The sequence below is a fragment of the Astatotilapia calliptera genome, chromosome 8, assembly GCF_964374335.1.
Source record: "Astatotilapia calliptera chromosome 8, fAstCal68.1, whole genome shotgun sequence".
Classification (NCBI taxonomy): domain Eukaryota; kingdom Metazoa; phylum Chordata; class Actinopteri; order Cichliformes; family Cichlidae; genus Astatotilapia; species Astatotilapia calliptera.
Window position 1 is genome coordinate 29,695,170 of NC_137429.1, and position 24,464 is coordinate 29,719,633.

Sequence of the window (24,464 nt, forward strand, 5' to 3'; positions counted from 1 at the left end):
TATTTTTTCCCTGCTATGACCTGAATTATTTAAAAAGGAAAAAGCTCTATACCTGTCTCATGGCAGTCTCTCCAACCTTGTCTGAATGCTTTCGAATGCTCTCCAGGAAGTCTTTGAGGTCTGACATGGAGATGTCTTTGATCTCCTCTCTCAGTCTGGGCAGATTTTCAGCCATGATCTGACAGAACCTGTACTGACTGACCCTGCAAGGGATACATCAGAACTATGAAAAAAGAAAAGCAGTCCGATCCAACATTCATTCAAAAAATCAATAAAGAAATACATTTTAAAAAGCAGTGCAGTGCAACAGCTGGCAGACTAACAGTCTGACACCTGTTAGCTTCTCATGTCGAGCCAACATTACTGTGACATTCTTTCAGCAGCCTTCGTCTGATCCTACCTTGGGATATAGACCTTCTCCAACTGCTCCATGGTTTTTAGTGCGGCATAATATCTGTAGACGTAAACAGCACAGCATTAGTAATAACAACTCCGAACTACTGCTACTTATTAGAACCATTTAACATTAAATCTTCAAATGGACTTGGAAACTTAGTAGCAACACAAGGAATGATTAAACTAAGAAAACACTGTTTCTGTTGTCAAATGAATACACAGTAAGAAAGCCTCAGATCCTCCAGCTACACCTGGGGGACCCCCGGTGCTTTCAGGCCATCTGAACTATATACAGTGGGGCAAAAAAGTATTTAGTCAGCCACCGATTGTGCAAGTTCCCCCACTTAAAATGATGACAGAGGTCAGTAATTTGCACCAGAGGTACACTTCAACTGTGAGAGACAGAATGTGAAAAAAAAAATCCATGAATCCACATGGTAGGATTTGTAAAGAATTTATTGGTAAATCAGGGTGGAAAATAAGTATTTGGTCACCTCAAACAAGGAAAATCTCTGGCTCTCACAGACCTGTAACGTCTTCTGTAAGAAGCTTTTCTGTCCCCCACTCGTTACCTGTATGAATGGCACCTGTTTGAACTCATCATCTGTATAAAAGACACCTGTCCACAGCCTCAAACAGTCAGACTCCAAACTCCGCCATGGCCAAGACCAAAGAGCTTTCGAAGGACACCAGGAAAAGTATTGTAGACCTGCACCAGACTGGGAAGAGTGAATCTACAATAGGCAAGCAGCTTGGTGTGAAAAAATCAACTGTGGGAGCAATCATCAGAAAATGGAAGACATACAAGACCACTGATAATCTCCCTCGATCTGGGGCTCCACGCAAGATCTCATCCCGTGGGGTCAAAATGATCATGAGAACGGTGAGCAAAGATCCCAGAACCACACGGGGGGACCTGGTGAATGACCTGCAGAGAGCTGGGACCAAAGTAACAAAGGTCACCATCAGTAACACACTACAACGGCAGGGAATCAAATCCCGCAGTGCCAGACGTGTTCCGCTGCTGAAGCCAGTGCATGTCCAGGCCCGTCTGAAGTTTGCCAGAGAGCACATGGATGATACAGCAGAGGATTGGGAGAATGTCATGTGGTCAGATGAAACCAAAGTAGAACTTTTTGGTATAAACTCAACTCGTCGTGTTTGGAGGAAGAAGAACACTGAGTTGCATCCCAAGAACACCATACCTACTGTGAAGCATGGGGGTGGAAACATCATGCTATGGGGCTGTTTTTCTGCCAAGGGGACAGGACGACTGATCCGTGTTAAGGACAGAATGAATGGGGCCATGTATCGTGAGATTTTGAGCCAAAACCTCCTTCCATCAGTGAGAACTTTGAAGATGAAACGAGGCTGGGTCTTCCAACATGACAATGATCCAAAACACACCGCCCGGGCAACAAAGGAGTGGCTCCGTAAGAAGCATTTGAAAGTCCTGGAGTGGCCTAGCCAGTCTCCAGACCTCAACCCCATAGAAAATCTGTGGCGGGAGTTGAAAGTCCGTGTTGCTCGGCGACAGCCCCAAAACATCACTGCTCTCGAGAAGATCTGCATGGAGGAATGGGCCAAAATACCAGCTACTGTGTGTGCAAACCTGGTAAAGACCTACAGTAAACGTTTGACCTCTGTTATTGCCAACAAAGGTTATGTTACAAAGTATTGAGTTGTATTTTTGTTATTGACCAAATACTTATTTTCCACCCTGATTTACCAATAAATTCTTTACAAATCCTACCATGTGGATTCATGGATTTTTTTTTCACATTCTGTCTCTCACAGTTGAAGTGTACCTCTGGTGCAAATTACTGACCTCTGTCATCATTTTAGGTGGGGGAACTTGCACAATCGGTGGCTGACTAAATACTTTTTTGCCCCACTGTAACCCCTCCACTGAGCCCAGGGCCAACAGTAAATGTCTGAGGGAAACACCCATCCCAATATAATGATAGTAAATAATAAATAACAACAAAGTATGACCTATATCTGCATGTACATACACTGTACATCTATATTTGGTATTTTCTTTTTATTGTCTATTCTGTAACCACAAAGTATTTGTGTTTTTTTAATTCTGGGCACAAATGACAAGAGTTCAGTGAACGGTCAGCGTGCTGAGCTCCCATCATGATGCTGATAAGCATGATCTAATTGATCTAATGGATCTAATTGGTGGTTCAAACGGTATTGTACACAAATGAACAGAAGACACTCATCAACTGTAAACGCTGTCAGGAGGAAGGAGAAAGTGCCAGGACGACAGCTTTCAGCACTGATGGCGTGTGTGCGTACGTGCCGTCGGGTGCAGCAAATTAAAATCGTTTTGAATCAGGAAATCTTTTTTTTAAACCCACCCCTGCTAAGCCGTGACAGAGCAGCAGCAAGGGGGGCCTTCCTGTGAGCAAGGGCACTTCCTTCCAGTCTCTTAATTGGTACATGGTAATGAACAAGAAAGGGTCAATATTTCCTGTCCAAAGTGAACACCCCTCCCCTCTTTACAGAGACAGGCTTGTAAAGTTTAGACAAGCTAGCAGAACATGAGCTGAAAAGTCGGTGAGATTTTAAACTGGAAAGAGAAATTAGAAATGTTTAGAATTAACAATAAAGGATGACTTCCTGAATCTTATTTTGGAAGGTTCAGGCTTGGTTTCGGCATGGTGTTGGCAGGGTGTCGCAGACAGGAAGTGACAGAGAGAGAAAAGGAATGCAAATACAACAACATGTCAATTAATCAGTCGATAATCACATGTTTAATTTGCTGGCAAGAAGGTCATAGTTACAAGCTAGCTAACTTGTTACAGTTTTAAGGCTTCCCAGATTGATTTATGATAACAAACTCAACTTTTGGGAGTCTTTATAAACTCTCAACTTATTCCAGGCCACACTGTCACTACGTATGCAAGAATGAATGTAAAGCTGACTATTTCCTACATCTTGGCAGCCCAGTTTTAACCAGTTAGCATGTCATGTGATCATATGTCACTGTCACAGGGTCTCTGCTGGTAACATAAAAGCTGACGCACCACGATGTCCCCGTCTGACCATAACTGAGACGTCAGTCCACCTCTAACCCACAGCAGGTGTGTACACCCTGTGCTCTGACAGGCTGCTAACAAAAATGAACTACTACATCCTGCATTGATAACATCTTTTTCTGACATGTCTTTATCTTTATTTATTTATCTTTACCAGTGACACATCAGGTGAAACTACAACACACAGCTGTGTTTAAATGATTGGACCATGATGTATCGAGTTGATTGTATTTATCGCTCTCTACTTGTGATTTTATTGCCAAAGAAAGACTTAAAACTGTAAACAAGGTCACACTGTGGTGAAATGCTTTATGATGGTTACCTTTTGGATTCCAGCTGCTCCTTTAACTTGCTGTACATTTCTAGCACTGCAAAGGGAGCAATGACAGGAAGCAGGATTAGTTTGATAGTTCACACATTTCAGTCAGTTTTGCTCATCACACATCACATTTACAGTGATAACATGTTTAGTTACCAGTAGGCTCCACTGCACTGCAGACCTCCACACTGATGCATCACTGTTGCAGCAGCTTAGGTGCTATACAAGTTCCAATATTACACATGCCAGATAAAAGCATGCATAAATAATTTTTACTTGATACCCAAAAACTAAGGTTATAATCAGCTTCTTCAGCTTATGACGCTGGGAAGGCTGGAGGCAGTCACAGGACGCAAGATTAAAGTCTAAACAAACTGACTCAGTATCCACACACTGATAAAGAGTCAGTGAGGAATTTTACAAAACTCACCACAGTGGATTATAAACTACAGATGTGACTGAAGTGCAGATTTTTAGCTTTACTTCAAGGAGTCTAAAACTAAGTATTGAATTAACTGCTTATGAGTTAAAGCCATTTTTATCTATATTCTCTCATTTTCAGAGGATCAAATGTAACTGAACTAGGGCTGCAACGATTCATCGAGTAATTTAAATAATTATATGATTATAAAAATTTCTTGACACAATTCTTTGCTTTGATGCTTCGTTTAACGCACAGCTCTGTAGCGTGCCACTGTCACCACAGAACTGAAAACAGACCTGCAAAACAAACGTTTTTAGAAGCAGCGTACAAATAAACCCTTTTACATAGAGAAAAATCTGCAGTAATCCTCCAGAAGTTGAATTAAAATATGCAGATGAACTGATTACTTAGTCTGACACCAAGTTTAAATGTTACAGCTTGCTGCATAAGCTAACGAACGGTATTTTACATGGAAGTGATACCTGCAGCGAACAGGGGTGAGTCTAAAGGGGGGCATGGGGGGTACTAGACCATGTTCATTTTAAGACTTCCATAATATTTTTCAGATTGAATTTGAAATATTTTGTTTTAATTAACAGCATTAATATTTAAAAATAAAAGCATTTTTACAAGCCAAGAGAAATGTAAATGGGCCACTAACACTCAGAGTTTATGCCTTGGTTTAGGTTTCATATATATCTCATATTATTGACTTTGACAGATGATGTATGTAGTTAAAGTTCACAACATGACTCATTAATGAGAGAAAAGTATTTCTTATCTGATTACTTGATTAATCGATAGAATAATCAATAGATTATGCAATTACTAAAATAATCAATAGCTTCAACAAGCAATAAGCAGCCTGAGTTGATTCTAAATGTTTTTTGGTAGATGTTCACTGAACTCATTCACTAATATTTGGATATAAATATTTTATCCTGCACAAAAAACAACCGCGTATTCATGGAATGTGCACTGACCTATATTATTCTAACATTGCATGCATGTTATTAAAGACAAAATCTAAACCAGCAGGCTTATGCAATCTGCATCCAGTCTGCATCCAGTCTGCATTCACTACATCCAGTCTGCATTCAATCTGCATCCAGTCTGCATTCAATCTGCATCCAGTCTGCATTCAATCTGCATCCAGTCTGCATTCAGTCTGCATTCAATCTGCATCCAGTCTGCATCCAGTCTGCATTCAGTCTGCATCCAGTCTGCATTCAATCTGCAACCAGTCTGCATTCGGTCTGCATTCAATCTGCATCCAGTCTGCATTCAGCCTGCATTCAATCTGCATCCAGTCTGCATTCAGTCTGCATCCAGTCTGCATTCAATCTGCATCCAGTCTGCATTCAATCTGCATCCAATCTGCATCCAGTCTGCATTCCGTCTGCATTCAGTCTGCATCCAGTCTGCATTCAGTCTGCATCCAGTCTGCATTCAATCTGCAACCAGTCTGCATACAGTATGCATTCAGTCTGCATCCAGTCTGCATTCAATCTGCATCCAGTCTGCATTCAATCTGCATCCAGTCTGAATTCAGTCTGCATCCAGTCTGCATTCAGTCTGCATTCAATCTGCATCTAGTCTGCATCCAATCTGCATTCAGTCTGCATCCAGTCTGCATTCACTGCATCCAGTCTGCATTCACTGCATCCAGTCTGCATTCAATCTGCATCCAGTCTGCATTCAATCTGCATTCACTGCATTCAATATGCATCCAGTCTGCATCCAGTCTGCATCCAGTCTGCATTCAATCTGCATCCAGTCTGCATCCAGTCTGCATTCACTGCATTCAATCTGCATCCAGCCTGCATTCAATATGCATCCAGTCTGCATTTAATCTGCATCCAGTCTGCATTCAATCTGCAACCAGTCTGCATTCAGTCTGCATTCAATCTGCATTCAGTCTGCATTCAATCTGCATGCAGTCTGCATTCAATCTGCATTCAGTCTGCATTCAATCTGCATTCAGTCTGCATCCAGTCTTCATTCAATCTGCATCCAGTCTGCATCATGCCACATCTCCATTCCTTTATATAAGGAATCACATGTAGCAGTGGAAACAGTGTTGTGACAGCTCATACTCAAACTATGATATATATATATATATATATATATATATATATATATATATATATATATATTAGGGGTGCAACGATATTCGTATCGATATTGAACCGTTCGATACAGTGCTTTCGGTTCGGTACGCATATGTATCGAACAATACAACATTTGTAATTTATTTTATCAACTTTCCTTCTGACGATGCTGTCTGTGTTGAGCGCTCAGTGAATCTGCGTTCGACTACTCCGCCTAGGCTGCACTGTCGAGCGCAGATCCACTGAGCGCTCAACACAGACAGCATCGTCAGAAGGAAGAGCGCAGGGCAAGCTAGCAAGACAGAAGTTAAGCTCTCCTTGCAACATGGACCTCCCCCACCCTCATTCAGATCTGGCGTTTGGAATTATTTTGGTTTTCATGTGACGTATGACCCTGAAGGTAAGCGAGTCATGGACTAAAGTAAAACAGTGTGTTGGATGTGCCATGCAATGCTCAATTACATGGGTGGGAGCTAGTGTGTTAGCGCAGTTAGCTCGTTAACGTGTTGGCCGTCTAGCCCCATGCACGGAGCGATCGGCGGTAGCTCATTAACGGAGATTTGCCGTGTTGTGGCGTTAAGGTCATTTCAACGAGATTAACCTGAAAGCACTAGTGGGAACACAACGAATATGACTGCACATTTACGCCGACATCATCCTAGTGCAAAGACAAGTGGAAGCAGACAAAAACAAGCAAGCATGCTACTAACTTTAGCCGAGTCATTTAGACAGCTGTTAGCACATGATTCTCCTTATGGGGACCTGATATGTTTAATATGCTGCTGAGAATATAGCCCAGAAGAAGCGGATAGTTCAATTCAATTCAATTCAATTTTATTTATATAGCGCCAAATCACAAGTATAGTATAGTATAGCTTTTATTTTGGAAAGAGACATTTCTCTGTAATAAACTCTCTTTTCCAAAGATGAGTGATTCCTCAATCAGATACAGGGCTTGCAAAATCGCTAGCCTGATGTCCTGGAGCTAGCGATTTTTTCAGTCGGGCTACCAAAATCTATCTCTTCCCTGCCCGTCGGGCTATTGTAGGAAGGAAAAATATATGTCAATGCTTTTGCATTCTTTCAGAAATGTAGCTGGGTAATTATGTCATTGGCATCGGTGAGCCACTGTCAATATGTGACATATTGAAATCGCGTTTGAATTTGCGCTTGTTTTTTTGCTTTCACTTTGCAATCGTGCGAACTGTGTATAGAGAGCGACAGCACTGATCTGTGAGTGATGATAATTTGTGCACCAATTCCTCTGACATCGTCTTATTAATCGTTAGCTTACTATGCAAAAATGACAAGTGAAATCTCCCGCAGCTTAAACATGTGAGAGGTTGATCGCGCAGAGAATCGCTGAGCTTATGTGAGTGCGTGTGTAAAAGCAGCAGGATTTATATTTGACTACGATGACCTGGATGACTGAGAACCTTCACAGACAGATATATATTTTAGTTCTGCTGAGCCAAATAAGACAGGTCAGGGTGAAGAAGTGACAGCCAAAGAAAAGCTTACCACAAAACGGAGAAGTTATGATAAATCAGACTATAAGGCAAAAAGAAAGTGCAGCTTTATGGTTTCATTGACAAAATAATATCTGTGGCTGCAATAGGACGAGCTAAATAACCAGGGCTGCACATAAGTGGTCCGCAGGTGCGCATTCGCTGTCAAAATAAAAAACGCGCACAAGGGTTAGGGTTAAATTTAAAAACTGTACTTTTGAGTTAAAATATATATTTATAATTTTAATAAATGACAAATTAAAAAGGCATGAACATTTTTTTTTGTATCGAAAAAATATCGAACCGTGACACCAAAGTATCGAACCGAACCGAACCGTGAATTTTGTGTATCGTTGCACCCCTAATATATATATATATAAAGACTCCTGAGGTCAGCCAGCTGGATAACACTGTTCAAAACTGAACAACAAAATCTTTCTCACTGAAGCAGAGGCAGCATTAGTACCTGGTATACAGAGTTGGAGTTTCTCCACAGTGGTTGCCATGTTCCTCTGCTGGACCCGACAGCGAATCACCTCCTCTGTCTGAGCTGTCACCTGTGGGAGAGAACGCAGTGTTGGAGACAGTGAAAAAGAGGGCACCACTGGGATTAAGTACAGTCATGTCTTATAGGGAACTCTCTTTGCAGTAAATGTACATGCAGATTTCTTCACAGGGGAACAGCATGGACGTACCTCCCTGCCTGCATCTTGTAGTCTTCGATTAGTGTCTGTCACTTGACCCTTTGGAAAAAAGACACAAGTTTAATAATTTACATAACTTTAAATCATTTTACCATTGATCTTCCACAAGATTTTATAATTCCACATAATCCATCATGTTTAAAAGAGCTCCTCTGTACACAAACTCTGGGGAGCTACACTGGGTGACATGCTTCCTTCCTCAAGATGAGCATACATACCTCTATAATAGCCATAATACACACCATGTATGGAGGTCAAACAGCCTCACCCCAAAAACACCATACCAACAGTGAGGTTGGAGGCGGGAACATCATGGCGTGGGACTGTTTTTCTGTGTACGGCACTGGGACATTTCAAATAATTGCAGGAAGGATGAATGGAAAAATGTACCAAGACATTCTTGATAAATATCTGCTGTCATCTACGAGGATGATGAAGATGAAAGTTCATAGAAGGGGCCCACGAAGCATTCAGGATTTTAAGACTGTGCAGAATCATTCTGACCAACAAAGGCTTTTGTACAAAGTATTCAACAAATTGTAGTAAGCGTTTTTAATACTTTCTCCTCGTGTCATTTCTCATTATTACACATCATTTATGGACATCTGTTGATTGATTTCTTTGCATGAGTGGATTGGATGGCTTTTTACTGACATCCTGTGAGAATCTAACACCAATACCACCTGTAGAAATACATTTACCTAGAAAATTGGTGATATATTCAATATGCATTTTATGAATACTTCAGTGTTGGTTCTGGCATACTTGGTGTTGCATGTCTATTCTGCTCATCTCTTCGTGCCCTCTCTTTTCCCTTTCTACAGCTGCTCAGCCTTGTAATCAGCTCATTGTCCATGTCCGTTAACCAGGCCGTGGAGAACTGAGCCTATCGACTGTGCACTGGGCCTTTCACGGAGTTTAATGGCTTGTGACAGGGTCTTTCTCACAGATTCAGTGACAAACCTTTCAATTCTAGCGCTTTACACATTCAGTCATCCACCCATTCACACACACATTCACACACTGGTGATGGCAGCTACATTGTAGCCACAGCCACCCTGGGGCGCACTGACAGAGGCGAGGCTGCCGGACACTGGCGCCACCGGGCCCTCTGACCACCACCAGTAGGCAACGAGTGAAGCGTCTTGCCCAAGGACACAACGACCGAGACTGTCCGAGACGGGGGTCGAACCGGCAACCTTCCGATTACAAGGCGAACTCCCAACTCTTGAGCCACGATTGCCCGTCTATTCCTATTCCTGTGGCCACTTGATTATCCCACCAGGTATCTGACAACCAGCAGGTGTTGACTGTCTGGATCTTTTTCTTCCCATTCAGCTGAATGACATTTCAAAGTCATTGCTGTAGGTCCTAGTGATATGAATGAACAAGTGAATGCCTCATTCACTCCTGGCATATAGCTTGATGTCATCCATGTGATGAGTGGGAGATAGCTAGCATTTCCTCTATTTCGTAGTCTTGTTGATGTCCTGGCTGAGAGGGTTCATCTCTTTGAATAATCCTGCACTTCATGCTGATTGTGTAACTGGCTTGAAGTTGCCCCCATTGAATTGCTGATGAAGTTCTAGGCATTCCAGGATCCATGTGTGATGCACTGAGTTGTATGCTTTCTTATAATCAATCAAGGCAGTGCTCAGGTTCTTCAGTTTGTCCGTCTTGAATGACTGGTGTTTGGCCCCATTCAGTGTTTCTGCTTATTCCCTTCCGGGTCCTGCTCATGTTTTGAACCATGTGCCTGTTTGTCTTAGCTGCTATGATGACTGATAGGAGCTTTCATGTTTTGGGTCTGAGGAAGGTCATTGACCGGTAGTTGGATGGGTCCCTTCTGAAGATCCTTGGGTGATCACGACTGTCCAGTCTTCAATTAGCCATCCTTGGTGTGTCTAATCTTTTAGTAGCTAGTTCATTTGTGCGACACTCATGGAGAGCAGTTAGCTTCTTTAGCCAATTTCCTGACATGACTCATATCAGGAATTGATGCTGTCCAACTCTTCATACTTGAGACTTTCTTAGATGTCTGACAGTGCGATGGTAACTGAGGCCTGTTCAGGGAGGTTACTGGAGTTTGCTCTTAGCTCCACCAACCATATGTGTGTTGCATCCTTGTCCCATATAATCCTCCAGTATTGCTCTGACTCCAGCTTTGGTAGGGCTGTTCTCATATTGTTCCCCTGCCAATGAGATACTGCGAGTCTTTGCTTGGCAGTTTCCAAGGCCTCAGGTATGTCCAACTTACTGTACTTCTTAGGAGGGAATCTGAGAGTGTAGAGATGCTATCTCCTCCCTGACCTGATGTCCTGGCTCCCCTTTGCCGTAGCATTTGTGCCGTCCTTCCTAAATCTCTAGTTGTGTTAGCAGTTGCTTCTTAAGGATGTTGAAACACTGAGCTACTAGCTGTTTTGCGGTTAGTCCAGATTTTGGGTTTCGATGTATCCATAGGTCCCACATCCTCTTTATGCAACTCCATCTTCAGGGATTACTTCCATAGTAGCATCCCAACAACGCCCTGTATAATTTTGTGTTGTATTATTTAGTAATATATGAATAATTAATTGAAACACACACCAACACACAAATATAAATATGTATGCTTTGTTGTCTTGTTGTATGGTAAAGACTGCCCAAGATGTTGATTTGGTGTGGATAAGTGAAATTCTGATATTTTAGTCTGTTACTTTGTATTAATTAGCAGATATGTGTCTGTGCTTTGCACCCATACAGTTTGGGAATGCAGCTCACTAACCTTAGCTGATAACGGAGCACAGCACCACCTCTAAATATGCTCACTAGCTCCAAAACTAACATGATACTATGACATGACTAATGTGGCCAAAAGTCTAATGTTGAGTCTTAAATGCAGAGTCCACAAAAAGTAGGTGACTTCACTACATGTTAGAAGTGGGAATCACCATACATCCCACGATACGATATTATTGCAATTTTTAAAATATTTTGCGATATTCAGATTCTGTACATAAAGGTAAACTTTATCAATATTCATTTTATCTAATATCAAAGTCTCACACTCAGTCTTTCTCTCATTTCAGTTTTATTGTTGACAAACTGAACGGTTTGTATTACAGTCTAGTCCAACTTAACTGAATGCATCTGGTACAATTACAGCTATTCTGAACTATGCAATTTATGAAAACTATGGAGCCCCTTCAGCATCTGAAGAATTTGAAAGTAAATTAAAACAAAATATAATTTTACATTAAATAAAAAAGTTTTAAACTTAATTAAAATAAAACATGTCTTAAATTAAAATAAGTAAACTGTCATGTTTATTGCTGCCAAAAAACAGTTAAACACATTTGGACAGTGTCAGGATTGTTGCTCAGAAAAAGGATCAACGTGCTCTGAAGTCAGAGCACCAAAACCTTTTTTGTAACAAAATATCGATTTCTGCTGTCCCTGCATCGATACATTATTAGCAAACAAAATATCACGATACTACACAGTATCGATTTTTTCCTCCACCCCTACTACATGTAGCAATCTACAGCCATTCCTTATATGCAGTGTGTGATATTTGGCAGCAAAGAAACAGGTGAAAAATAGAGACATTGACAGTTACAGCCAACAAGGAGGATGGCTTTTGGAACAGAGCTTGGGTCTCCTGGGCCAGAAACACCTGGTAAACCTAAGAGTGAGACGAAAGTTTAGAGGTAAGCCGTCCCAAAGACGGACTTCAACTTACCTGCCTGGGACTGCAGCCTCAGTGAGCTCAGCATGTTATTTGCAGTGTGCTGCAGCTCCCAGCTTTTACACATAAAGCAATACAGGGACTACTGTTCCCAGCTGCAGTCCAAGATAGTGCCTTTCAAGTCTGACTATCAGTGGGATGAGCCTGCAGGTAGCAAAAACATAAAAGGGCTAGGCCAGAGCTGGCTGTTTATCAAAACCGAAACTTTAAAATTGAAAAACTTGATTAGACCAGAGCTCTCCAACCTTTTTGCGCCACGGACCAGTTTATGTCCGACAATATTTCCACAGGCCGGCCTTTAAGGTGTCGCAGATAAATACAACAAAATAAAACCAGGACTGGTACCAAAAAAAAAAAAGATTTATTCATAACACACAGGAAAAGACCCAGAGAAACCGAGTTAACGATAAAAACGATAAAAATAATCATAGAACCGATAAAAACCCTGAAAACCATAAATTTCACACCAGAGCCTCAACTTTCGCATGTGACAATAAATAACTCCGAACCAAACCATCACGTTGGTCAGAATTTTCTAAATGAAATCCAAGAAAGAACTGGGAACGTTAGCCTGGATCTGAAGTCACAGACTGTGCTGAGGCATTTGTGATCACAGCTTCACTGAATCCAGTAGGAAGGTTTATGATTCAGATCATTGAGCACTGTCAGATTACCAATAATCCCAAAAGAACCTGCTGTAATTTTCTCTTCTTCACAATGCAGGAGTTCACACACCCACTGTTAAATTAAAAAGCCAATGTATAATAAAAGCGAACTCTCTTACTATCACCTCTAGGTGTCGCTAGTTATGTTTAATGTAATCTCTCTTACCATCAGTTTTTCTGCATCAGCACGGACTTTGAGGAGCTCTGTGATGGCATCCACAAACCCTTGGTGGTGAAAATTGCACATCTTTTCAATCTCACGGTCATGATTCCTGATCCTGGCATCAAGCTTTTCCATGAAGCGCTTGTGGGCATTGGGTTGGTCATCATAAATAGACCTGAAAGAGGAGTAGATGGGTAACAGTTTAACAAACAGCAGAAGAAAGAGGATAAAACATGAACAGAAAAATGAAAAAACAAACAACCCTTTCTTATGTGTGTGCCAGTTTAGCTCAGTGGGTGAGCAGGCGACCACATGGCTGAAACGCGAGTCTGATCAGTGGCCCTGTGCTGCATGTGCTCAAACCCCGGTCTCTCTCCACTAACCAATAAATGCAAACTTTTCACGGTTTTAATTGAAAAATTGTACTCGTTCACTGACAAAACTCACATAAAATGATAAAACCTGCACAGCCTTCTCAGGTCAACAGAGCCGCTCATCTTTCAGCTTCTGTCTTTTTGTTCAAACGTGAGCTGAAATTACAAACAATGTTGGATTTTTACACACTGGTCATCTTGACCATATCTACATAAATAGGTGCACTGATTTGCTGCTATTCCATTTTTATTTATATCCTTAGAAGTATATATTTGTATATTATTGGAATTTAAATTCCCATCTTATCAGTCAGATGTACCAAGAGACACCTAAAGCAGAGTGTTAGTACTGTATCAAAGCTGATACAGATTAGATTCCTTCATCCTTCATGAAACATTAGGAGCCTCCCTGTAAATGCTGGCTCTGGACAAGGGCTGTGCGGTATGTCCAGAATCTCATATCCCGATATAAGACATCTATCGTCCGATAACGATATAAATCACAAAAATGTAACATTTTCTGTAAAGTCTGTGAATCTCGGGCAGCTCGACTTGTGTGAAGTGTTTCCAGCTGGGCGTCGTGTAGCTGGAGTCTAGTGTTTTAACCGACGCATGAAACGATACAGTTTTAGACATAAGTTGTAACGGCGCCGTTTTCTTTGTATTTTTTACACGGCGTGCTGCGGGGAGAAGCCTGTTCTAACGTTTGAGTCTAAGGGTTATTTTTTAGCACCTGGCTTCTCTTATTTACTTCTCATCGGTAGACTAAAACACAGTGGGACCAAAAACAACAGAGTGGGTGCTCAAGGTAACAATCCAAAGAAAGCACAAAGAGCTGGAGTAACAATACTGCAACAGGTGTAGAACTTTCCATTTCAGAACATACAGAATATTTCATATTTGTTTTAACGGGCAGTCAGCTTTCCTTTAATGAAATAAACGTTTCCTCATTGGTTCTTGCACTGATCAGTTTTTGTTACTGTACATGGTGAATGTAAACATGTCATACATACTTTTCTATGACATGTTTTGACAAATAAACTGAATTATTTCAGCCTTTGTATGAAAATCTAGCATGAGCACAACTGCATCATTTGTAAAAATAATTACGAGGAAGAGATCAGGAACATAACAAGGCAACTACAAAGTATTGTATGTTTCTGATCTTTCCTGAACCAGGAGTGATAATAGCCATGCAGAATGCTTCTACAAACACTTGTGAGAGAAATGTGGGGCACTCTCCGGAGCTCAGTGAAGTCGACAGGATGCCACATGTGCAACAAGTACAGCTGTGAAATTTCCTCACTAAATATTCCACAGTCAACTGTTAGAGGTATTATAATGAAGTGGAAGCAAATAGAAATGACAGCAACTCAGCCACAAAGTGGAAGGCCACGTGAAATCACAAAGGGAGGTGCATAGTGCAGAGAGGTCGATCGCTACAGACCTCTAAACTTCACTTGGTGGAGAGTTTCATGGCCGAGCAGCTACATCCCAGCCTACAATACTGGCATAACCTTCCATTTAATGGAATTACTCCGCCATCTAGTGACACTGAAGAGGAATAGCATGAGTATTGTTGTGAACCTACCAGTGACTCACTCAAGTCACAACAACAGTCACCTCAAGGTGCTTTATATTGTAAGGTAGACCGTACAATAATACATACAGAGAAAAACCCAACAATCATATGACCCCCTATGAGCAGCACTTTGGTGACAGTGGGAAGGAAAAACTCCCTTTTAACAGGAAGAAACCTCCAGCAGAACCAGGCTCAGGGAGGGGCGGGGCCATCTGCTGTGACCATTTGGGGTGAGAGAAGGAAGACAGGATAAAGACATGCTGTGGAAGAGACAGAGATTAAATGCAGAGAGGTGTATACACACATACTGAGTGGAAATCCGAATTACTCCATGAATTGCGAATCACCAAGACCTCAAATAATAATTGTTCTGCAAAACTACTGTCAACCTGCAGCAACATGAACTGCCATTGTTTAGAAAACCACACACCTGTGTATAAAGGCTCCCACAGTTTACACTGCACGCCAAGACAAACACCAGTCCATGAAGTGCTGAGAAAGAATCTGTGTAGATAACAAACTGCAGTGAGGCAAAGATGAGAAGAGTCTCATGGAAGCCTTAAATAATGTGACAGGAAGTTACTCCAGCTCATTCTGCCAAAAACATTTTCTCACAGTTGTAGGGTTTATTATCTTTGACACATACAGTTCTTAGCTTTTAGATTTTTCCATATTTCCAATAAAAACAAGGAATACTTTGAACCTGTTTTTAATTGAATTTCCCTGGTAAATACTTCTATGCACATATGTATACTGAATCCACATTTTTGCACAGATTTGGCCTTGTAAAGATAAGATTAGTTAAGATAACCTTTATTAGTCCCAGGCTAATAGGCTGCCGACCTTTGCCAGCGCACGTGGTACTAAGCTTTTGATCAGCTGTAAAACAGCCTGTTTCAGTGTAAGCACTGTTTTCAGTAAACTGCATGCTCAAAAAGTGTTTTGTCTCACTCCCATTTCTTCTTGTTGCATGTTGAAGCTCAATCAAAAAGATCAAAATGTGATTTTTGACATTTCTTAAGTGATCTTAAACTTTTGATTGGGACTGTATGAAAGGAAAGGTGCGTAAAGCATTGTGAGGGCTCAGGTATAAAAGAACCAGTCCAGTCCAACAAGGCTATCTGACAGGACATTATATTAGTACATGTTGTGGTAAAAATTAAATAATGATCCTTAAACCCTACTGCTCAAAGTACTGCTTGCACAAAAACACCTTGATATAATGCAATATTATTTTGAAGCCACCTCACCCGGGTCTACGTTGCCTTGAGAAGTAACTGTAACAGTATTTAAACATCTGTCAAAAACTTCCCATCAGCAAATCAATCAAATATCTCTGATGGATAAAAAACAGCATTTAGCCTTTCATCCGTGACTTGTCTCCGCTGGGCTTATTTGTAAGTGTGATAAACATGTATTTAAATTAAGCTTGAAATTTATGGCATTGCAACATCGGCCATGAAGCAAAGCTGCAGCTGTGCCAAAAAAAGCAACGCAACAACGAAAATTATCTTCAGCAAAAGCAAACTGCAGTCAGATACTGATCTGGACACAGACATCCATCATTTTAAATGAAACTTGATCCATTTCATCCAAGGATTTGAATTTGATAATTGCAGCAACTGTCACAGATTCACATTTAGGTGCTTTTCTTATGAAGACCTGAGCTGTTTATCTGCTTTCCACAGAGCCAGGATAACAACAGTCTGATGGCTTTTTGCTATATTAAGTGCTACAGTTTCTTAAAAAACCATTTAGAAATTTTAATCAACAACTTTCAGTCTAATTTAAGGGATCGTGTAGGGTTTGTATCCAGCTGTCTCACTATAATGAGACTCATGCAAGTAACAGTTTGCTTCATTTTATTTATTTATTTCATTTATGTGGAGGAATACACACGAATTATTTTGCCAGTGACACAGGAGTGGGAACTTTGTGCCTTTGAGATATGCTGCTCCCCACAATACAGTGGGGCAAAAAAGTATTTAGTCAGCCACCGATTGTGCAAGTTCCCCCACCTAAAATGATGACAGAGGTCAGTAATTTGCACCAGAGGTACACTTCAACTGTGAGAGACAGAATGTGAAAAAAAAATCCATGAATCCACATGGTAGGATTTGTAAAGAATTTATTCGTAAATCAGGGTGGAAAATAAGTATTTGGTCAATAACAAAAATACAACTCAATACTTTGTAACATAACCTTTGTTGGCAATAACAGAGGTCAAACGTTTACTATAGGTCTTTACCAGGTTTGCACACACAGTAGCTGGTATTTTGGCCCATTCCTCCATGCAGATCTTCTTGAGAGCAGTGATGTTTTGGGGCTTCACAGTAGGTATGGTGTTCTTGGGATGCAACTCAGTATTCTTCTTCCTCCAAACACGACGAGTTGAGTTTATACCAAAAAGTTCTACTTTGGTTTCATCTGACCACATGACATTCTCCCAATCCTCTGCTGTATCATCCATGTGCTCTCTGGCAAACTTCAGACGGGCCTGGACATGCACTGGCTTCAGCAGCGGAACACGTCTGGCACTGCGGGATTTGATTCCCTGCCGTTGTAGTGTGTTACTGATGGTGACCTTTGTTACTTTGGTCCCAGCTCTCTGCAGGTCATTCACCAGGTCCCCCCGTGTGGTTCTGGGATCTTTGCTCACCGTTCTCATGATCATTTTGACCCCACGGGATGAGATCTTGCGTGGAGCCCCAGATCGAGGGAGATTATCAGTGGTCTTGTATGTCTTCCATTTTCTGATGATTGCTCCCACAGTTGATTTTTTCACACCAAGCTGCTTGCCTATTGTAGATTCACTCTTCCCAGTCTGGTGCAGGTCTACAATACTTTTCCTGGTGTCCTTCGAAAGCTCTTTGGTCTTGGCCATGGCGGAGTTTGGAGTCTGACTGTTTGAGGCTGTGGACAGGTGTCTTTTATACAGATGATGAGTTCAAACAGGTGCCATTCATACAGGTAACGAGTGGGGGACAGAAAAGCTTCTTACAGAAGACGTTACAGGTCTGTGAGAGCCAGAGATTTTCCATGTTTGAGGTGACCAAATACTTATTTTCCACCCTGATTTACGAATAAATTCTTTACAAATCCTACCATGTGGATTCATGGATTTTTTTTTCACATTCTGTCTCTCACAGTTGAAGTGTACCTCTGGTGCAAATTACAGACCTCTGTCATCATTTTAGGTGGGGGAACTTGCACAATCGGTGGCTGACTAAATACTTTTTTGCCCCACTGTATATCACCATCTGCCATGGAACAGTGGAGAAAGATCAGCCAACTGACATGTGACAGTTTACGGCTGCCGCGATTACATCGACTATCAAAATCGCCTAAACCAGTTTAATAGTCGACCCGTTGTCTGAAGCTTTGCAAAATCCTGAACAACACAGAAATAAGTAGTAGCACTTAAGTGTATAATAACAGACTGAAACAGAAGATTCAAGTCAATTTAATTTACACAGCGCCACATCACAACAGCAGTCACCTCAAGGTGCTTTATATTGATAGACCCTACAATAATACATACAGAGAAAACCCAACAATCATATGGACCCCATATGAGCAAGGTGACAGTGGGAAGGAAAAACTCCCTCTTAACAGGAAGAAGATGGCCCACCATATCCCAGAATTCATAGCACGGCACAGCCAATTCCAGTTTCCAACAATGGTGGCAGCTACTTAGTTTTAATATTACTCTTTCTGGGTCACAAAATAAACTTTTAATATATTTTCAGGCGAGAATGTAGCTGTGCAAACTTCAAATATCTGCTCGGTTTATCAAGACATCACACATTTGCAAAATATGTTACCCACCAGCTCAATAGGTGACCGTCCTGTTATATGTTAGATAGCAAGGAGCAGACGGCGGAGTTCATCAAACTCCACCGAGACGATCTCCAAATTTCATTAAAACTTTAATAAACTATCATCTTGTCTTTATTTTTAGTTGGCACACACCTGAAACACTTCCAGCTGTAAGCTAATGATAGTTATATAAGAGCAGATGCTGCTGGTGCAATAAGCTGTACGTTTTACATCCGATGGATCTGATTAGTCGACTAATCGCAAAAATAATCGGTGACTAGTCAACTATGAAAATAATCGTCTGTGGCAGCCCTGATGGACAACCATCACAATTTTGCTCGGAGGAATCTCAAACGTTTCTACAGTCTGCTCATCTGATGTTAGTGCTACGCTGTTCTTCATTAGTACGATGAGATTAACACATCCTGTTTGTTCTTTGGTTTTTAAATGAGACTTTATCCTGGACAAACTCATGGGCTGTTTTTGTATTTGGCCAGTAACCATTTTCTTTTTTGTGATCAACATTTTATTGATTTAAAACTCGTCCAAGCTGTTAGAAGCAGCCTTCATTGTGTCCCAGTCTGTAGACTCCAAACACGTGCGAAGCTCCTCCACAGCCTCGTTGCTCCACAGTTTTTTAGTCCTCATGACAGGTTTGGAGAGCTTCAGCCTCTGTCTGTACGCGGGGATTAGGTGGATCATGACGTGGTCAGAAAGTCCGAGTGAAGCGCGGGGCACCGCGCGATAGGCCCCACCTCTAATAAGTTCTGTTCTTCTTTGTCTGAGAAATCAATTCTGCATTTTCTGTCACCCCCAGAGTTCAAAATACTGGTTCATTATTATTTTAAAAAACAGATATTTGGTCTTATAGTTTTAAAAAAATCCTTTACTGCCCAGGCTTTTTCCCAACAATTTAAGGTGAAGGAGAACAAAGACAAGCAATGCACTCATTTTCAAACTGCTCCTTTCTTTAACTGTCAAAGATTTATGTGCGGGTGCTTTTCTTGTGCAGACTTGAGCAGTTAAGCAAAGTGAGAGAGTATCAGCATCTAAATTATTTTATGTGGAACACAGCAGGCTAGTGCTGATACACAGGCATGGAAATCAACTGAAACACAGGTGCACAGGGCTGCTTTACATACACCCACACACAGAAAAATCCCTTTTAACTGAAAACCTAATAGGTCAGAGAATCATTTTTTTATGTATTAAAAGAAAACTATTGAGAATATGCACTGTTGATAAACTGTCTGCTGTTTAATTTAAAAAGTCACATGAATGTAAAAATTTAGATATTTTTAAATAGAGTCACTCTCTAAACAGATTTATTAGTTTAGTCATGCAATATGGCTTATGTTTATTGTTTTATTTTTACTGCACAGTCTTCAATAAAATATATGCAAAATATTTTGGTTTGATGTCATTATTGTTACTAATATTCTTTAGGGCTGCAGCTGTTGGTAATTTAATTAAACGATTAAACTATAGGTTATTTCGTTAATTAATCAAGTAATTGGATAAGAAAAATGTTGGTCTTATTAATGAGAAATAATAGATATTGAAAAGAGAAAGAGTCTTTCAAAATGCTCATTGGTTTCCATTTTAGAAACTGCAATCTTTGGAGTTTCATTTTTAGTTTCAGGTTTCATTTGTCAAAAACAAAAACACCAAACCTTTTCTATTACGGGGCAAATTAAATGTTATTCTTAAAGAAAACTTTTTCTTATAAAACGCATAAAACATAAATCTGTACTCTGAGTTTTTGTACACGTTTCAGTCACACAGTCCAGCGGCTCACAGTTTGGTAACCTATGTGCATTTTTATTGGCTTGTGATTTTTCACTGTGTGAAACGATAGAGCAGCTACAAAGTTTGCTTTTCTTCACATCAGACTTTTTTGATCAGGTGCTTTGATGGAGGATTCCTGCTCACATTTTCCCAGTAAATGTTTTAATGGGGATCAAAGGAACAGCGCTGCTGCTTTAGATGCTAGAAGCCTTATTCAAACAAAGCTCACCTTCTCAGTAACGGCTCCGCCCCTTTTATCTTTGCATTGCGTAAAGAGACGCTTGCAAAAAAAATTTATACTTCACACAATTTCATTGAGACAGTATTTATATTATTTCACTTTCAATCTGAAAAATGTTATGAAAACATTGACATAAATATGGTCTGGTGCACACCATGCTTCCCTTTAGACTCACCTCTCTTCCTTCCATGTAAAATAGGACGGCTGCTGTCAGCCTTTAGCAAGCTCGATAATCTAAGCTGTCTTTAATATCTCTATATTTACACGATGTCTGTGAAGGTCATCGTAGTCTAAGGAGCTTGGAAAGAAGAGCGTCTGGGCGATGTTCTTTCTTTCAATTTTGCCATTTCTCCTCAACAGCTGTCCATAGTGGACCTCATCACAGCCACAGAAACAGCCATACGGACTGATAAAATATCACAAACAGAAGCAGAGCAAATCAGGATGAAAGTTTCAGCCACCCTCTCCAGTCCCTCCGTCTAACCTCACAGTACAAGAAAAAGAAGGTCGTCGCTTCCTGAGCAAAGACCACAACATCACACGCGCACACACACACAACAGGTTACCACACAAAGATTACTACACTCCTCAGTGACTCCTACGAAGCCTTAAAGCGAGACCCCACAAGAAAAAGAAAGTTATCACTTAGACCTTTGAAAAGGACAAAATCATTGACCATCCGACATATTTCAAAACACTCTTGTACTTCTCACTGTCCCTTCTGATTTTCTTTTCCTGCATCGTTCTTTCTCCCTTTCCTGTCCCTCAGTCATGTCTGTCCCGTCTGTAACAACTGAAAATAAAATAAATAATAACAACAAAGGTCGATCAAATGGACCAATACAGCAAAGCTGTGATGATCCATTTGGCAAAGTAAATCCATCGGGTCTCCTTGTTGGTCTTCAGACAACAATTCTGACGGCTAAAGAACCAAATGGGACAGGCAAAAAACCCCAAAACTCTTGTACACATTTAAGGCTTTTCATCATCTCTCCCCTCCATATCTCTCTGATGTGGTTCAGGTCACCACCCCATCCCGGTGTCTCTCCCCGTCTTGCCACCATGGGGAGCAGGGCTTTCAGCTGCTCCTCCACTCTGGAATTCCCTTCCTCCTGATTTAAGAAATATCGCTTCCTTGTCTCTCTTTAAGTCCCAACTCAGAACTCACTTGTTCAAAACAGCTTATCACACATAAACTCTCCACTCTGCCATTTTTAAATGTGTTTTATGTCTTATGCTTTTATGATTGTGTAAACTGCTGGCTTCATGTTGCTTTTATTGTTCTGCTGAGTGCAGTGTCCTTGAGTGTTCTGAAAGGAGCTTTCAAATAAAATGTATTATTATTATTATTATATCATTGTCTATACCCAGGGGATGCCATACGCTGTATTTACAGACTTCCTGAGATCCATAAAGAAGGTGTCCCACTCAGACCCATTGTCAGCAGCATAAACTCAGCCACCAAACACCTTGCTGGCATCCTAGCCACCCTGGTGGGGAACACCACATCGAATCAAGAACTCCACCGACTTCACCAACTTCACCAGTGTTGAGATCCCTTCCTACTCACATTCCCCCCACTGTCCCTCTGGGGGGAAACTCCCACAGGGCTTAAATCTGGGACTCTCCACCATTTGACCCTGGAACTGAAGAAGCTTCTTGGATGAGAGTCTTCGAACAACTTCAAGTCCAGACGCTTTTCTTTCCAAGCTCCTTAGACATCTACATGATGTTTATGCTTGAAAAGCAGTAGCAAGTTAACGCGTTAGCTCGTTAGCACCATGCAGCCCTCACACGGGGCGATCCGTGTTAACTCGCTAACGGGGATTTGCCACGTTAATGCGGTTATGGCGTTAACGTCGTATTAACGAGCACTCGTTTTTTTTACATCAGAGTTTGTTGATCAAGTGCTTTGATGAACGACTGCTGCTAGCTTTTTCCCAGTCAAGGCTTTAATGCTGGTTACTGGGACAGTGCTGCTGCTTTGGACACTAGGAAAAAAACCTGTTTTCTATCACTCAACCTGAGCTTATCTTCTCACTAACGGCACCACCTCTTTGCTCTTCGCAGTGTGACTCCAGTTCCACGGGCATCGTGGGCTTAATGTTGTATGTATTCCTGACAACTCATTTCTTAATTGACTAAATGGGGAAAAACTATTTAGATTAACAGACTAGTTTAAAGGTAACAGACACTTAAATTTGGGGCACGTTTCTCCAAAACTGCCTGAACGACTGCATTTCAAACTTTAAAAGTTGCAAAGGTCTGTTTTGAATCACAGATGTGGGTGAAACGTTACAGCTAAACGAAACATGCTTTGAGAATTTTTTATTATCGAATTACTCGATGAATCATTGCAGCCCTACACACACACACACACACACACACACATATATTTTTTGTTGTTGTTTTTTAAACTTTTACTTTGCGTATGCAAACAATCTTTTATCTGCTATGTTTGTTTTTGTGCTTGTTTTTTGTTTTTCGAGAGCAAATTTTGGTTTTGGCAGAACTCTTGGCATAACTGGTTATATAAACACCCGCACATGATTGTGCCAAATACATGCAGCTTCTTGACAATAACAGAACTGATAAAGGATTTAAATAAGTCAGAATTTCAGGTGAAGGGTGGGCACAGTGAAAGCGAACGCATATCAAAATATTCAAATTTAAACCGTCTTCCCATTTTTATGTGTGGCATTAGATTACAATAACGGTTCATGTGGCAAACACAACACTCATGACTGTCATAATGTAACGAACTGAGAAAATCCTTCACACACTATGAAATGTTAATGTGTTAATGTTAGTGTGACACTGTTTTTTACATCCCTCGAACAGCACGCTTGTTCAAGTCTAAGAAACAACTAAAGATATCATTTAACTCCATAATTTAACACTGTAGATCAAAATAAAAGGAATTTCATTTCCTTTAGCTCTGATCATAACAAACGAATCGAAGGAGTAGACATTTTTTAATAAATATGGCTAAAAATCAGCACAAAGAACACATGACAGGAAACATCAGCACGTCTACTACAGCAAACAGGTATCTGTAGACATGGAGCCTGTAGTGCCACAAGCCTGACTCACCTGCAGAAAATCAGAGTTGTCATAGTTTTGCATTTTCAAACAAGTTTTTATATTTATTTCAGTTTCAGTTCAAGAGTGATTTTTCTTTTTAGTTTTTAAAACTAAACATTTTCATAGTTTCAGTGTTAGTTTGAGTCTTTTTAATTATTAATGTGTGAAGGGCTTATGTCAGAGGCAAGACTTTTACAGATATTAAAATTAAAAACATTTTGTAGACACCCAAAGTATCAAGAAGTATGTCCAATAACCCTTCAACAGTAAAGTTGCACTTTTTGTTTTAGCAAACTAAACAATAAAACCAAGCATATTACCTCAATATTTGTATTTTATTTATTTTAGTTTATTCAAGTTTATAACATTTCTCAGTCAGTTTTTTTTTTCAAAATGTTTGGCTTTCATTACAGTTAACATTTTTTAACTATATTTTTAGTGTAGTTTTAGTTAACTATAACAACCTTAGTGGAAAGCAAGCTTTAGCTGCTTGTCTGGGGTCAACTGGT

At 40.6% G+C, this 24,464-nt stretch overlaps 1 protein-coding gene across 5 annotated transcripts in view; it reads right to left on the reverse strand.

The window, feature by feature from the left end:
* The window catches only part of exoc6 (exocyst complex component 6), a 60,785-nt gene that overhangs the window by 28,183 nt on the left and 8,138 nt on the right, over positions 1-24,464 (reverse strand). For all 5 annotated transcript variants that reach the window (XM_080305684.1, XM_080305683.1, XM_026177536.2 and 2 more), the window contains exons 2-7: positions 13,071-13,242; positions 8,504-8,551; positions 8,275-8,365; positions 3,769-3,814; positions 401-454; positions 53-203 (exon numbers count right to left, since the gene is read on the reverse strand). In XM_080305684.1, coding sequence (XP_080161810.1) covers positions 53-203; positions 401-454; positions 3,769-3,814; positions 8,275-8,365; positions 8,504-8,551; positions 13,071-13,242 — 562 coding nt within the window. The remainder of the gene's footprint in view (positions 1-52; positions 204-400; positions 455-3,768; positions 3,815-8,274; positions 8,366-8,503; positions 8,552-13,070; positions 13,243-24,464) is intronic.